This window comes from Neomonachus schauinslandi, chromosome 7, assembly GCF_002201575.2.
Source record: "Neomonachus schauinslandi chromosome 7, ASM220157v2, whole genome shotgun sequence".
NCBI lineage: Eukaryota > Metazoa > Chordata > Mammalia > Carnivora > Phocidae > Neomonachus > Neomonachus schauinslandi.
The window spans coordinates 106,296,255-106,312,494 of record NC_058409.1 but is presented as its reverse complement, the minus strand read 5'-3'; the positions used below and the strand labels follow the sequence as shown (position 1 = coordinate 106,312,494).

Genomic DNA, 16,240 nt, shown 5'->3' with positions numbered 1-16,240 from the left:
ACTTTCAAATCCAGAAATAGAGGACAAGCCCCTCTGACACTTTGAATCTCTCCTGGCTCTTTTTCTATCTCATCTCTTTGAACAACTCTTTTCTACTTTTAAGGGCCAATATGATTACATTGAGTCCACCTAGATAATCACCCTGCTTTAAGGTCTCTGGCCTTAACTCTATCTGAAAAAATATCTCTTGTCATTCAATGTAACATAGTCACAGGTTCTAGAAATTGGATCTTGTCTTTGGGGGGCCAGTTTTCTGCCTACCACATCCCATTTCATAGGTAAGGAAATAGGCTTAGTGTAGTTAGGTAACTTATCCAAGGTCACCACCTAGTTCTTGGCATATGGCTTTTGATCCCAGCTTTATCACCAACTTCACCCAGAGAATATAAAGGAGAAAAGTAGAGCATGAGGCTAGAACAGAACAATAGATTAAGGATTTATTGTAGTCACCCTCACATGGCAGCCACAAGACATGGTTTAAAAGAACCAGTCACACTTTAGTTTTCTATTGCTGTCTAACAAACTATCACAAACTTCATAGTTTAAAACAATATTTATGTATTATCTCCCAGTTCTGTAGGTCAGAAGTCTGATATGTCATGACTTGCTCTCTGCTCCAGTTCTCACAATACTGAAATGAAGGTGTTAATCAGCTGAGTTCTCATCTGGAGCTCAGGGTCCTCCTCCAAATTCATATCTGTTATTGTCAGAATTCAGTTCTTTGCAGTTGTAGGACCAAAATCCCCATTTACCTGCTGGCTGTCAGCAGGGATACCCCTCAGCTTCCAGAGGTCACTCTCAGATCCTTGCTCCTTGGCCCTCTCCCTCACATCACTTCCCTTCCACCTCAAATCTCTTTGACTTCTTCTGTCACCAACTGGAGGAAACTCTTCTTCTGTATGGCTTCGTGAGACTAGATTAGGGCCACCCAGATAATGAACTTATCTTAAGTTCAAATGATTAGTAAACTTAATTACATTTGCAAACAATGGAATATGATAGAATCATAGGAATAATGTGGGAGAGAGGGGGAAATAGAAGTCATGGGGCCATCTTAGAATTCTGCCTATTACACATCCCATGAATAATGGGACAAATAATACCATGTTATTGAACATATGAAGAGAACAGAGGCAAGGATGGATGCTAGGGCCCAGATTCTGGTGATGAGCAGAATGCCACATCTTTTTGAGAACTGAGGTAGGAGATCACTTCCTATCTCCTGAGAATGAGGATGAAGTTGGAGATTTCTTAGCACCTCTTCCAATTTATGCATGGCCCAGAGCAAGCCCATAGCCAAAGCATCTCCATTTATGTCCCTGTTAGAGGGAAGATATTCTTGGTGAGAACTCCTGAGGGAAAAGGGGAGAAACCCAAAGTTAGTATTCCATACCTATAATAATTCAGGCAACCTTATGACAGAGCTTCACCAAGAGTGGGAGCCTGTCTAAATTTGTGAGGACATCAGCCTTTTACAATATTTTTAAAGAAACACACTTTTATTATTTTAATTTCATACAATAATTTGTTCTATGACAACCACTTTTCAGAGCAAAGATTCTGAGGAAACATTTTAGGACTATGTAAGAATTATGGATCTTTCTGAGATACCAGTTTCTCAAAAATGGGTGCTTCTGAAGTTTTTGAAATCAGTCTGTTAATTCATACAATAAATGATTCCTTGTGTAATCATATTTCTGCTATTAATTAGCTCAAGAAATAATTTTCTGTATAGATAGCTCAGAGGAAAACATTACAAATTGCCTACTTATGGAGTTCCATGTTCACTCAACAAATATTGAGACTGCATTAGGTTCTAGGGAATTATGAGGAAATCTAAAATCTCTCAAATGATTTACTAATTTATTGTAGTGGTAACAGTGAAAAAGAGCAGAACAAGGAGGGGTACTGAGGGGAAATAGTAGAAGAGTTCAGAAAAATTAGAAGTGAGGGTAAGAAGCAGCAGGCAGGCTTCTCAGAGGAGGTGGCACTTGGAGCTGGACTTTTAATTGTTAAACCCAGAGCCCATACCCTGGCTTCAGAGGCTCTGATTGATCTATTCTTGGCCTCACGCTCCATACTCGCAGCTAATTAATTACCTTGAACACGTAAAACCTTTTCCTGCCTCAGAGCCTTTGCTATTCCTATTTCCTCTGTCTATAATGCTGTTCTTCCAGATTCTTGACACATCTAAAGCATTCTCAACCTTCAGCTCTCAGCTTAAAAATTACCTCCTCAGAGAGATTTTTTCTCACTTCCCTATCTACTGATCCCTTTCTTTCCTCTTCCTGACTTCTTCCCACCCACCGAGTTTTTTATTTTATTTTATTTTATTGTGTTATGTTAGTCACCATACAATACTTCATGAGTTTTTGATGCAGTGTTCCATGATTCATTGTTTGCGTATAACACCCAGTGCTCCATTCAGTACATGCCTTCCATAATACCCATCACCAGGCTAACCCATCCCCCCCCCCCAAAACCCTCAGTTTGTTTCTCAGAGTCCATAGTCTCTCATGGTTCGTCTCTCCCTCTGATCTCCCCCTCTTCATTTTTCCCTTCCTTCTCCTAATGTCCTCCATGCTATTCCTTATGTTCCACAAATAAGTAAAACCATATGATAATTGACTTCCTCTGCCTGACTTATTTCACTTAGCCTAATCTCTTTCAGTCCCATCCATGTTGATGCAAATGGTGGGTATTCATTGTTTCTGATGGCTGAGTAATATTCCATTGTATATATGGACCACATCTTTGTTATCCATTCGTCTGGTGAAGGGCATCTAGGCTCTTTCCACAGTTTGGCTATTGCGGACATTGCTGCTATGAACGTTGGGTGCATATGGCCATTCTTTTCACTACATCTGTGTCTTTGGGGTAAATACCCAGAAGTGCAATTGCTGGGTCATGGGGTAGCTCTATTTTTAATTTTTTGAGGCACCTCCACACTGTTTTCCAAAGTGGCTGTACCAACTTGCATTCCCACCAACAGTGTAAGAGGGGTCCCCTTTCTCCACAACCTCTCCAACATTTGTGGTTTCTTGCCTTGTCAGTTTTTGCCATTCTAACTGGTGTAAGGTGGTATCTCAATGTGGTTTTGATTTGAATTTCCCTGATGGCTAATGATGATGCACATTTTTTCATGTGTCTGTTAGCCATTTGTATGTCTTCTTTGGAGAAGTGTCTGTTCATGTCTTCTGCCCATTTTTGGACTTGATTATTTGTTTTTTTGGGTGTTGAGCTTGAGAAGTTCTTTATAGATCTTGGATACCAGTCCTTTATCTGTAGTGTCATTTGCAAATATCTTCTCCCATTCTGTGGGTTGCCTCTTTGTTTTGTTGACTGTTTCCTTTGCTGTGTAGAAGCTTTTTATCTTGGTGAAGTCCCCAAAGTTCATTTTTGCTTTTGTTTCACTAGCCTTTGGAGATGTATCTTAAAAGAAGTTGCTGTGGGCGATGTCAAAGAGGTTACTGCCTATGTTCTCCTCGAGGATTTTGATGGATTCCTGTCTCACATTGAGGTCTTTCATCCATTTTGAGTTTATCTTTGTGTATGGTGTTAGAGAATGGTCAAGTTTCATTCTTCTGTATATAGCTGTCCAATTTTCCCAGCACCATTTATTGAAGAGACTGTCTTTTTTCCATTGCATGTTTTTTCCTGCTTTGTCGAAGATTATTTGACCATAGAGTTGAGGGTTTGTGATGAAAGAACAACAATACTAAGTGGCTGACATGCTAATATCTCCATTTTGCAGTTGAGTGTGCCAAAACTCAGAGAGGCTAAGTCACTTCTCCAAGGTCACAGCCAGTGAGAAAAGAGGTTGGGATTTAAACCCAGGTAGGATGATCTAACAGCCCATAATTTTAACCAGTGTCCCTGGTTTTCTTCATATTATAAACATTGCAGGTATTCATTTAGAAAATCAGAGAATAGAAGAAAGTAGAAAAGAAAGAGAGCCTGCAATCCAGCCACCTGGATAACTCTTGTAATATCTTAGTTTACATACTTCCAGATACTTAATCTCTGTCAAAGTTGTTTTCAAATGGGGCTGTATACCAACAGACACATGAAAAGATGCTCAATGTCACTAATCATCAGGGAAACACAAATCAGAACCACAGCAAGATATCACCTTCTATGTGTCAGAATGGTTGGAATCAAAAAACATGAAATAATAAGTGTTGGTGAGAATGTAGAGAAAAAGGAATGTTCACGTACTATTGGTGAGAATGCAAATTGGTTCAGCCACTGTGGAAAACAGTATGGTGGTTTTTTAAAAAATTAAAAATAGAGTTACCACATGATCCAATAATTCTACTACTGGGTATTTATCCAAAGAAAATGAAAACACTAATTCAAAAGGATGTGTGCACCCCTATGTTTCTCACAGAATTATTTACAATAGCCAAGATATGGAAGCAACCTAAGTGCCCACTGATAAATAAATGGATAAAGAAGATGTGGTATAGGGGCACCTGGGTGGCTTAGTAGGTTGAGTGTCTGACTCTTGATTTCTGCTCAGGTCATGATCTCAGGGTCATGAAATCAAGCCCCACATCAAGCTCGGAGCTGGGCATGGAGCTTTCTTAAGATTCTCTGTCTCCGTCTCCCTCTGCCCCTCCCCCCACTGCTTTACTCTCTCTTAAAAAAAAAAGATGTGGTATACACACACACACACACACACACACACACAATGAAATATTACTTAATCATAAAAAAGAATGAGATTGCCATTTGTGACATATATAAACCTAGAGGGTATTATGCTAAGTTAAGTCAGAGAAAGACAAATACCATATGATTTCACTTATACGTGGAATCTAAAAAACAAAACAAATGAACAAACAAACAGCAAAAACAGACCCATAAATAGAATAAACTGATGGCTGCTAGAGGAGAGGGTTTAAGGGCATAGGGGAAATGGGTGAAAGGCAGTGGGAGATACAGGCTTCCAGTAGTTACAGAATGAATAAGTCACAGGGCTGAGAGGTACAGCATAGGGAATGTAGTCAGTGATATTGTAATAACGTTGTAGGGTGACAGATGGTAGCTACACTTGTGGTGCGACAGCATCACATACAGAGAAGTTGAATCACTATGTCATACACTTGAAACTAATTTAACTGTGTGTGTCAACTATACTTCAATTTTTAAAAAAGAACACTAAATTTTTTTTAAATGGGGCCATATAGTCTGTTTTGTAACCTGTTTTTTTCCACTTAACAGCATACTGAAAGTTCTTTCCATGTCATCCCTCATTTCTAAATAGTATTAGCTGTTTCTACCAGGTGTCTACTCTGATCCAGGTACCCCACTAGGCCCATTACAGCTCATCCTCACAAAGCTTTTAGGTTGTTCCTGTTCTTGTCCCCATTTCATAAAGAGATGAAACTGAGGCTCAGAGCTATAAAATAACTTGTCCAAACCATATAGTCAATAAATGGCAGGGACAGGAGTAGGAGATCTATACCATTTCTGAACTCTTACTTAGTAATTCTCTTCACTGTCCCAGAAAGAGTTGTGTTGTCCCTTTGGTGAAATTATGGGGGGCTTGGGATAAGAAGAGGAAGAGCAGCTTCTCCCTGCCTTCTGGGGCTGCCCTGCCAGGTTGGTTGGGAATATGTGGGAGGTGGGGACTGAGCATGCAGGGAACTGGGTAAGGTGAAAAAATACCTGGCAATGGAAGATTTTCAACTGGTTATTCTAAGTAAAATAGCTCCTTTCCATACACACCTTGTGGCGGAGCTAACCAAACATTAATTAGAGCAGAAGTAAAAACTATTATTTTATCTCCCATTTGCTGGTGGATCAGGATCTGTTTTTAAAAAGCCCACAACATTCCAACCCTAAGGACTTCAAATTCTGGATATGTTGGGCCACAGATGTCAACCCAGGCCCACACCTGGTACCCTGAGGCAGGTACCCAGGACTTTGGAACCCATCTCACTTCTGAAACCAGCTGGTGGTTCAGCATATAGTAGGAGCACTAGGGAGGACTTTGGATATAGGGAAACCATATGTTTTGGTATTATGGGCTAGCCAGCAGGCAGCTAGCTATAAAAAGAGAGTGGCTTCTTCTAAGAACTTAAGCCCAAAAATATATGTGGAGGAAGTCCCATTTTTAACACCAGTATGGTGCCAAATATTCTTTTGTGTCTAGGAACTGTGGGCAAGTGGTGCTTGGGACCAGAGAAGGTAAACCTTGAAAAACGAGAGTGATGGCCCTGGTCCAAGCTGGACCCACTTTCAGCACAATTAAATCACACCACTGGAATTCGATGGATCTGGGTTCACATTCAAGCTCCATCACCTGTTTTGTGACCTTAAGTAAATTATTTCATCTCTCTGAATCTCACTTTCCTCAATTGTCAAAAGGAGATATGCCTACCTGGGCTGAAGAGGGCGATGGGGATTTATAAAATGGATGCCAAGTGTCTTCTGCAGTATCCAGTTCAAAAGCCATACCCAGAGAACAATGGCTGTTGGGTGGTTACTACATTTGGGGCAAAGTGAATTCTTACTTGTTCACTTTCTTGTCCCATCTCCACACCACAGCACAGGCTGTTCCTGCCCCCAAGAAATGCCTCTCTATTTGAGAATGTTCAAAGCCTGCCTGCCCTGCACAGCCCTGCCAATGGCCCCTCTTCCATGCTGCCTTTCCAGATTTTTCCCAGTTGTATATGGCTCTTCCCACCTCTGCTTTCCCTTAGAACTTGATCAGTGGTTCCCTGTGCTGTTCACCCCAGCCTGGGTTTCACAGCTCCTTCTGTGTCAGTCATATTCATTCTACTGATTCCCTTGAGAAGAAACTTCTTATTTTTCATCAGGCTTGGTAAATGTCTAGTCCTCAATAAACACTGGGTAATTATTCATTTATTCAGTATATGTTCACTGAGTACCTGCTTTATGCCAGGCACTATGCTGGGCACTGGGGGTGTAGCAGTGAATGACACAGATAAGACCCCTGGCATCACTAAACCTATATTTTAGTGGAGACAGATAATAAATGAATAACAAATCAATTGATAAATATATATAAAAATCATCTTGGACTGTGATAAGCACTATGAAGAAATGAGGTAAGGTGAGAGAGAGATGGGTGGCAGAGAAAATCCCTAGAGGAGTAGATGTGAGGAGGTGAGGTATGAACATAAACCTAATGGGTGGATGGAGGCACGTTTGGGACAATTTCAGGGAAGTGAGTTCCAGGCAGAGGGAACAGCAATTGCAAAGATCCTGAGGTGGGAAGGAATTTGGTGTATGGTAGGAACAGCAAGAAGGCCAGTGAGGCTGGGCATGGCGATAATAGGAAAAATGGTACAAGATGAGGTTAGAGGTGAGCCAGATCAGGTTGACCCCAGGAAGGCATTTGGATTTTACTGTCTAAGTGTGCCAAATTTTAAGTGGGGTGGGGAACAGCATGATCCTATTTATAGTTTTAAAAGATTCTCTGGCTACTGTGTGGACATGGATTGTACAAGGATGAGAAAAGAAGCAAAGAAATGTGACAGTGATATTTAGCGTCTAGAATGGGATCTGTGGCTAAGGGGATGACTGGATGGGATGGACTAGATGTGGGGGTGAGAGAAAGAGACAAGGCAGAAATGTCTCCCTGGTATTTGGTTTGAAGAGTGGGATGGACAGTGATGCCATTTCCTGAGATGAAGAAGAGAGAGAAGAGTTAGTAATGTTGTATTTATTTGGGGCCTCTTGGTAGGAGTTCATTAAAATTTTGTTTTAGATATTTCAGGCTTAACGTGTCAAAGAGACAGTTAGATAAACATGTTAGAGGTCAGGAGAGGGTCTGGAAATTTAAATTTGGGAGTTGTCGGTATCTACAAATAAAGGACTTGGACTGGAGGAGGTCAGCTGGGGCAAGATGGTAGGCAGGGTTGGGAAGAGGGCTGAGGCCTGAGCTTTGGGCAAAGAAAGAACTTGAGATTGGGCAGAAAGGAAGAACCAGCAAAAAAGACTATGTAGGAACAACCTTGGGGCTCCTGAGTGGTTCAGCCAGTTAAGAGTCCAACTCTTCATTTTGGCTCAGATCATATTTTCAGGGTCATGAGATTGAGCCCCACATTGGGCTCTGTGCTGAAAATGGAGCCTGCTTAAGATTCTTTCTCCTTCTCTCTCTGCCCCTCCCCCACCTTGTGTGCACATGCATGTGTGCACACATGTTCTCTTTCTCTCTCCCTCAGAAAAAAAAAAAAAGAAAGAGGAAGGAAGGAAGGGAGGGCAACCCTCAAGGTAGAAGGAGACTGAGGAGTGGAGGGCCCTAGAAGCTAAGAGGAGTGTTTCTAGAAGAAATCATCAACATCACCATTATTACAGGTGACGTCTTGAGCCCTGCTGTGTCTGTACTAAGTGTAAGACATGACTTACTCCTGGAATTCTTACCATCCATGAGATGGAAATCATTATCTCCATTTTCATGTGTGGAAGCTGATGCTTAGAGAGGGTACCAAATGATTAGTGCATTTTTAGGAATGACTGAACTCATCTACATCCATCCTTTTGCAAACTGTGCCCACGCCACACTCCTACAGCCTACCTAAATGGAAAACAATAGGAGCAGAAGACCACACTCTTCTTTGAAACCTAGCTCTGCAGGTGCTGCAAACAGTATACTAGCTCACAGACGACTGGGGCTCTCCTTAGAGCTTGTTGTCTAACCCCCAGCTTCCCACCCCTGGGATTTACCACAGGAGTCCAGGGCCGTCCCCCTGCCACAGTGCTGGAACACAGTGACCAGCAGCTGGGGCGATTAAAATGAGTCACTGCTGCTGTGCCAGAGAAGTGCTGAGTGATTTGCAGCTGGTGACAAATGGATGATTGGCCACCCAGATGCAGTGTCTTAGATGAAGTGGCCTCATCAGTAAAATTGTTGCATGTGGCCAGAGCTATTTACCCTGGTCTGGGAACCTTGATGCGTCATCCCAAGTGAGCCTCTCTCTGAACATAGCTCAGCTCAGTAATTAGCCAAGATGGACTTTTGTTTCTCCGAGTAATTTAGAGGCAGGCCATCTGAATTTCTGCCTTCACACCCATGTTTTCATTACTTTTTAAAAATAGCCATTTGAAGCAGATGACAAAGGGAAATAGGTTGAGCTCAGTGACCTCTTGAGCTCAGCTGAATGAAGGCACACAGGAGGTGTCCCTACAGTCCCCTTCCTCTTGGGGATGACAGGAAATGCTTTTGAAATAAAGAAGAATGTCCATATCCAACTCCTTGTCAGAGAGGTCCTAGAGAGTAGGTTGATGGGATCAAAAGTTGATTGCTTTTTAATAACTTTCCATTCCCCACATCCCAAGGATCTGCTTTCCTGAATGTCCCTGGTCATGGTGTCTGCTCCCTCACCTCCAGGCAGGCATTGTTCCTCACAACATCTGCATTACCTCCATCCTGAAATGCTTACCCTGTGCCAGGCACTGTGCTACATGTCCCATTTGTATTTTCCTTTTTAATTCTTGAAAATGCCTTGAGTACTATTACTTAATTTTGTAAAGAAACAAGCACAAAGAGATTTAGTGACTTGCCCAAAGTCACACAACCAGTAAGTAACAAGGCAGGACTCCATCCTGCTTTGTCTGACCCCTGCGTCCATTCTCTTGACCAGTGCCCTCTACTTTCTCCCTGAGGATAGCACAAAAGTAATTGTCAAATGAATCATTCTAATATTTTACCTAGGTGTTTATGTGGAGGTGCTAATAACTACATAGATGTCAAGATATTTCTTGACTACTGTAGCACATTAACTTAAATCAAAAGTCTCTGACATTCACAGTAGGATTGAGGGAAGGAGGCAGCAAAATGTGGCCCAAGGCCAAATCCAGCCTGCCATGAGTTTTTATAATTAAAGAATTTTATTAGAATACGGCCATGTGTGTGTTTTTACATGTTGTCTGTGCTTTCACACCACAACAACAGAGATGATAGTACATAAGGCCCTCAAAGCCTAAACTATTTACAACCTGGACTTGTACACAAAAAGTTTGCCTATCCCTCGTCTAGAGCAACAAATCCAAGCTGAGAGATTAGAAAGAAACAATTAAAGGCCTGCAACAAATCCTAATCCATGATCAGGACAGGAAATATCTGTCAGAACCAGAAAATGATCCAATCAGAGCCTAGTTATCCTCTATTAGCATCATCTTTAATCATGTATTTAGTGTCTTATTAACAAAAGGAAAAAAATATATCATTTGAAAGAAGAGACAGCTTATGGCCAACATCAAGAGCATGTCAGAATCCATTCACCCAGTAGGCATGAACTGTCATTTGAGCATTGTCCTCTCCCATAGCCCCTGCTCCCATGGATCACCAAACCCTGTTACTTTGATCTCTTCATCTCTTCAGCCAGCCTTCCCCTCCCAATTTCTGTGTGCTCTGTTCTATCGAGTTCAATCCAGCATCATCTCTGTTCATCAATAATACCATAATAATCATCGCAACATCTTAAAAAAATCATTACAGCAGTGTGGTTAGAACAGTAATAGGAGAGTGATTGTAGTGTGATGGGAAAACAGAAGGGGTTGCTTAGTGCCTTGCTGGCAATAATTGGGAAGTTTATAGAAGAGATAATACCCCACTACCTCCTCCATTTACCTCTATCTACTGAGCCTTTCCTACTCCCACACCTATTCTGCTTGGCAGTCTCCTACTTATACTCCAAAACCTAGCACAGTTTTCTCCTTCTCTGGTAACTCTCCCTGACCCCTGCCAGCAAAGTAATTATCAAGCCTTTCTGTGTCCTCTTAGTGCTACTTTCTTACTTGTCACATAATTGAGATAGTACTATAATTACCATTTATGACATTAATGTAAGATGGTGATGATGGCTGTACTGAGGGCCTACTATGCTCCAAACACCATATGAAACACTTGCAGAGAATCAGGGTATCGGACCCCAAAGCTTGTGTTTTAATCACTAGGCTACATTGCCCTCCCATCTTCCCCATGGAAGGCAGAGACTGTGGTGTATTCACTTTTATCTCTGTAATGCCCAACAGTGCCTGCCATACAACAATGCTTATAAAATGAATGAATAATAGTATGGTACACATTTCTAAAAATTCCTATCCATTGGTCACTCAAACACTAACCTAGGTGCTGCTGTGAAGAGATTTTACAGATGTAATTTGAAGTCCCAAATCAGTTGATTATAAGGTACAGAGATTTTTCCAGGTGGGCCTGACCCAAACAGATGAGCCCTTTAGAAACAAAGGAGGGCACATCATGCAATGAGCACTGGGTGTTATATGCAACTGATGAATTGTTGAACACTACATCTGAAACTAATGATGTACTATGTGTTGGCTAATTGAACATAATAATAAAAAAACTTAACAAAAAAATAAAAATACATAAAAAAAAAAAGGAAACAGAGTTTTCTCCAGCTAGTGGAAGTCAGAGAGCTTCAAAGAAAGAGGAATTGCCACACTATTACTGGCTTGAAGATGAAGGAGACACGTGATGCAGAATGCAGGCAACCTCTAGAAGCTGAAAGCAGCCCCTGGCTGACAGCCAGCAAGGAAACAATGATCACAGGGAGGTAAATACTGCAAACAACCAGTAAGCTTGAACAACCCGAGCTCCATATGAGAACCAGAGCCCCAGCCAACACCTGCTTTCAACCTGGTTGAGAGCCTCAGCAGAGACTCTGGACACCCTGATCCAGACTTCTGATCTACAGAACTATAAGACAATGAATGAGTGCTGTTAGAAGCCACTAAGTTTGTGGTGATTTGTTGTGCAGTGAGAGAAAACAAATACAAAGGAGGTTTCCAATTCTGTGGAGATGCTGGTGGTCAGACTGCTTTCTGTAGCTCCCACATGTTCCACTGAGCTTTACAAGAAATGAGTGTTGGTTGTGATCCAACACCAGGGAGATATGGGTGGAGGAAGTCCATGCCCATCTAGAAATCAATCAGAATCTGGCAAGGGAAGTAATGTTCTACAGTGGGTAGAGTGCTGGATGAGAAATATGAAGTCCTGGGTCCTACTCCCCGATTTGCCAATGCCTCACTCCGTGACCCTGGATAAATCACCTTATGTCTCACAACTGTAGATCTTTCATCTGTGAGATGGGGATAGTCATCCCTCTCCCATCCATTTTACAGGACTGTAAATATAAGATCAAGTAAGATAAAGAGTCCAACAAGCCATAGAATTTGTGACCAATTCTAGGGGAATATAGAGATTCCTCAATTGCTTAGGTACTTTGGGGAAGAGTTGTGCCAAGCTACAAGACTAATAAAATTCAGGTGACTAGGCATACCTCCAAGGGCCAGATCACAGCTATTCCTTCCCTACTAAGGAATTTATCCTGTAGCTCCCAACCAGAATAATCCTCACAAAAATATATGCCTCATGTTTCAACAGCGCTTTTTAAAGTGATTTTGCCTCTACCATTTTAATTCCAATAGCTTTTATCAGTTAAAGGAAAAGAAACAACTAAGTCTAGTACTGAAAGTTTTGGTTTCTCACCATGACATATGGTTAATCTCACCCATTACACAGAGAAGAAGACTGAGGCCCAGCTGGGCAGGCAACTTGCCAAGGTTATGGCTGGGGCTGGTTAATGAAAGAGCAAAGACACTCATTCCCAGTCATGGCCTTTATTAATTCCAGTTCCCTACTTTTGGTATGGAACTGGGAAAATACAGAGTTCGTGGATAGAGGCCCAGCTTTGCCTGTACCAGGTCTGAAATGAAGAAGGGCGTAGCCTTACACTCAAGTTCCTATCATGTGGATCAAATGCAAATGAAGCATTGGAATCAGGTCACATTTTGAAGAGCCTCCCCGTGACCCTCTAGTTATTCCATGGATGACACTTGCTGGCTATTAAACAATAGACTCCTTCTTTGCTATCTTTATTAAGTAGGTGGGGATGTGGGGAATAGTGTGCAGGATAAGCTGCTCTCAACACCTAGCAGATAAATATTAATTAAAGGAGAACAGGGAAGAAGGAGCCATTGGCTTGGAACTTTCTTGGGAGGGCTTTGAGTTTCACTAGATGATCCCCAACTTGGGATACCTTAGCTAGGTCTCTCAGTTCAGTCATGTTGGAAAAGGGGGTAGCCATCCTGAACACTTGGTTTGAGGCTATGACTCCAGGCATCCTGGGCTATAAGTAAGTTTGGATTCTCTTGGCCCTGAAAAATATGCCCAATCTCTAGAATCCAATGTGAATAGAACTGACAGGTTATGAGAGAGGTGACATTCATGTATTCATTGTTATTGAGGCCCACCCTGTGCTAGGTGCTATAAGGTTCTTTACTCTTGTGGAGCTTATGATCCAGGGGAACAACAGACTATCAACAATCACACAGGGATCAGATTTCAACTGCAATGTGAGCTGTATGGGGCTCTGAGATTAAGTCTGAATGCTGAAAATGTACTGGGTAAGGTGAGGTCTGAAGGATGAATAGTGTTGATGCAATAATCACGGGGAAGAGTGGCATGTGATAAGGGTGTGAGTCTTTTGAGTAGGAAGAACCAAACAAAGCCCAATGTAACCAGAGTACAGAGAGCATGTTGTGGAGACACTGGAGAGCAAGGCAGGGACCAGACCACACAGGGCCTTGAGGGTCACCAATGAGTTTGAATTTTATTCCAAGTGTAAGAGAAGGGCTTTCATGGATTTTACACAAAGAAGCAACATGATACAATTAATATTTTCATAAAGATCACTTAGGCTGATTAGGCAAAGGAATGGGAGGACAAGGGGCTGCTGCATGGCGGGAAGTCTAGTTTAGATGCTACTGTGGTCACTCAGACTTGGGAAAAGGGCAGCATCTTCAACACAGCCCTGGAACACTGCTATTTACCACCTCCTAAGGCAAAAGAGCACTGGATTAGTTATCAGAAGACTGGTGTGATTTTGAGTACAGATGTATACTAGTCTTGGGGCATGGGGAGAATAGTTTTGCCTTTATGGGTCTCATTTTGCTTGACTGCCCAATGGAAGCCATGCAGCCTGGTCTACCTACTTATGATTTCAAATCACAGAAACTCAGAGATGGGAGAGATGGGAGGAGTATGGAGAAGGCTGACCCCTTGTGATGTTTGACCTTTCCTCTAAGTAGACTTACGTCCCTAGCACTTTGTACCTGGGGGGGACTAAGAGTGGGCACAAGATACAGCATCTCTGTAAATGGTCTACCACTTGAACATCTTCAGAAATGGGGAAACTCACTCTCACCCTCAGGATAGCCAACTCATTGTTGCACCACCCTACCCATCAAATACCCACTTCTTTGTATTTAGTGTTTGTTTTCCTGAAACTTCTGCCAAATACTCCTAAATCAGGTTTCGTGGTACCAGCCTCATGTCAGTCCTTCAGTGAACACCTCTCTCTGCGTCTTTTCTTCTGGTCCCCTCCTCCTGCAGCTATTCTTCACATAACATAGCTTTGCTCCACTCTCCTGGTCTCATTCCTTTAAACAAATTTCCTTTTATTTCCGTTTTAATGTGAAGCATCTAAGAACATTATTTTCCATATAACAAGCAATAACAAATATTTGTTGAATGTTTTGAAGTGAGCACTGTCTGCGTAGAATGAAAAGGAGCCTCCAAGAAATGGAAACAAACTGAACACACAGGAACATGGGAATAACACAGAGAAGGTCAACCAGAAGGTTGAGAGCAGTGTGGAATAAGGAAGCAAGCTAGCAGGCCTGGGTTCTGCTCCTGGGTCAGTGTGATTTGAGACTCAAGTTTCTTTATCTGTAAAACTTACGGGTTGGATTGATGATTTGTTTGGTTGTTAAGCATAAGGTTTTAGTTAAGCACTGTCACCTACTGAAGGCTGAGCTTGAGGCTGTCAAGGCACATGTTAGAAAGGATATAAAGTTACAGTAGCTCCAGGATGACACTTCCTTAACAAATTGAGCTGGATGGAAAGAGAAACAGAATGCAAATAACTTTATCACTATATGATTTGGTATAACTGACGCCGTGTCTGTCGACCACATCAAATTACCCCATAAGACATCGACATCATTTTGAAATATCTTTGGGAAAATGTTCTAGAATTGGAAATCTCTTAGCCAAATGTGAAAGATCACAGTAGAACTCTTAACTAATCCTATTTCTCTTCATTGTTGGGCATAAGAGGAGAATAGGACTCTAAGAAGAAGATCAAGGATCGATTTCTCACCTCATTTATCATTATCATAGTTGCCATTTTGATCCAGTACAAAATATTCTTTGTCTTTCATTTCAGCCAAACTCTTTCTCGTGGTAGAGGGGAGCACTGTGCCTACCCTCAACAGTGACATTCCCCTGAAGTGGCTAGAGTACAAGTGTTCTCATTCTGTCTCCAAACCATTCTCCCTTCCTTTCCTTCTAGTCCGTCATTTTGGTGACCTTTGATGATCAAAAGAACAATAATGAGAAGGCAGTCTGGAAACATTTCTGAACATGATCAAATGTGTGCATCACGTGTGTAAATGCATTTGTACTCATATATGTGTGCACAAACATTTGGTGTGTATGTAACTGCATTTAAAAGGATGTTTGTACATGTGTATGATTTTGTGGACACGTGTTGACATATCTGTCTTTGTTGGTATGTGTATTGATGTATATGTATGTGTGAAAGTGGTGTGAATATATGCCTGTGGGGTTTTATCACCCCTGAAGAATAGCAACCACATAGGTCTTTATCTGTGTTAAGGAACAAAATGCCAACAAGAATCTCTCTGACATGAATTCTTGCATCTAGCTGACAGAGGAGAAGGGTGTAATAGGGTTTGACAGCTCTGCCGACAGGGCTTAGGCTGGCCCTTGGCCCTACCCCATAGCCTTCTGCAGTTGATGTCTATGCTTCTGACACCTCTTCCCTTTGGCCTGCAGGTCCCTGTCTGGCCGCATTGTTGGTGGTGTCTGGTGGTTCTTCACCTTGATCATCATCTCCTCATACACAGCCAACCTGGCTGCCTTCCTGACCGTGGAGAGGATGGTGTCTCCCATCGAGAGTGCTGAGGACCTAGCGAAGCAGACGGAAATCGCTTATGGGACCCTGGAAGCAGGGTCCACTAAGGAGTTCTTCAGGGTAGGAACATCCCTTGTCCTAAGGCACCTTCACAAAAGGGAACCACTACTGTCATTAAAATATCCTCACTAAGGAGCATGTGATTATAGGCAACCAGGGCAACTGTTTAACTCAGTACAAGTCAGGGAAACCAAACCCAGAGCATTTCTCAGCTTTCTACAAATCCCAGAGAAATCTACATT

At 42.0% G+C, this 16,240-nt stretch overlaps 1 protein-coding gene across 6 annotated transcripts in view; it reads left to right on the top strand.

Annotated features, from left to right (window-relative positions):
• Nucleotides 1-16,240, top strand: part of GRIA1 (glutamate ionotropic receptor AMPA type subunit 1) — a 298,697-nt gene that overhangs the window by 241,467 nt on the left and 40,990 nt on the right. For all 6 annotated transcript variants that reach the window (XM_044916890.1, XM_021697251.1, XM_021697257.1 and 3 more), the window contains one exon: nt 15,860-16,058. In XM_044916890.1, the coding sequence (XP_044772825.1) occupies nt 15,860-16,058 (199 nt within the window). The remainder of the gene's footprint in view (nt 1-15,859; nt 16,059-16,240) is intronic.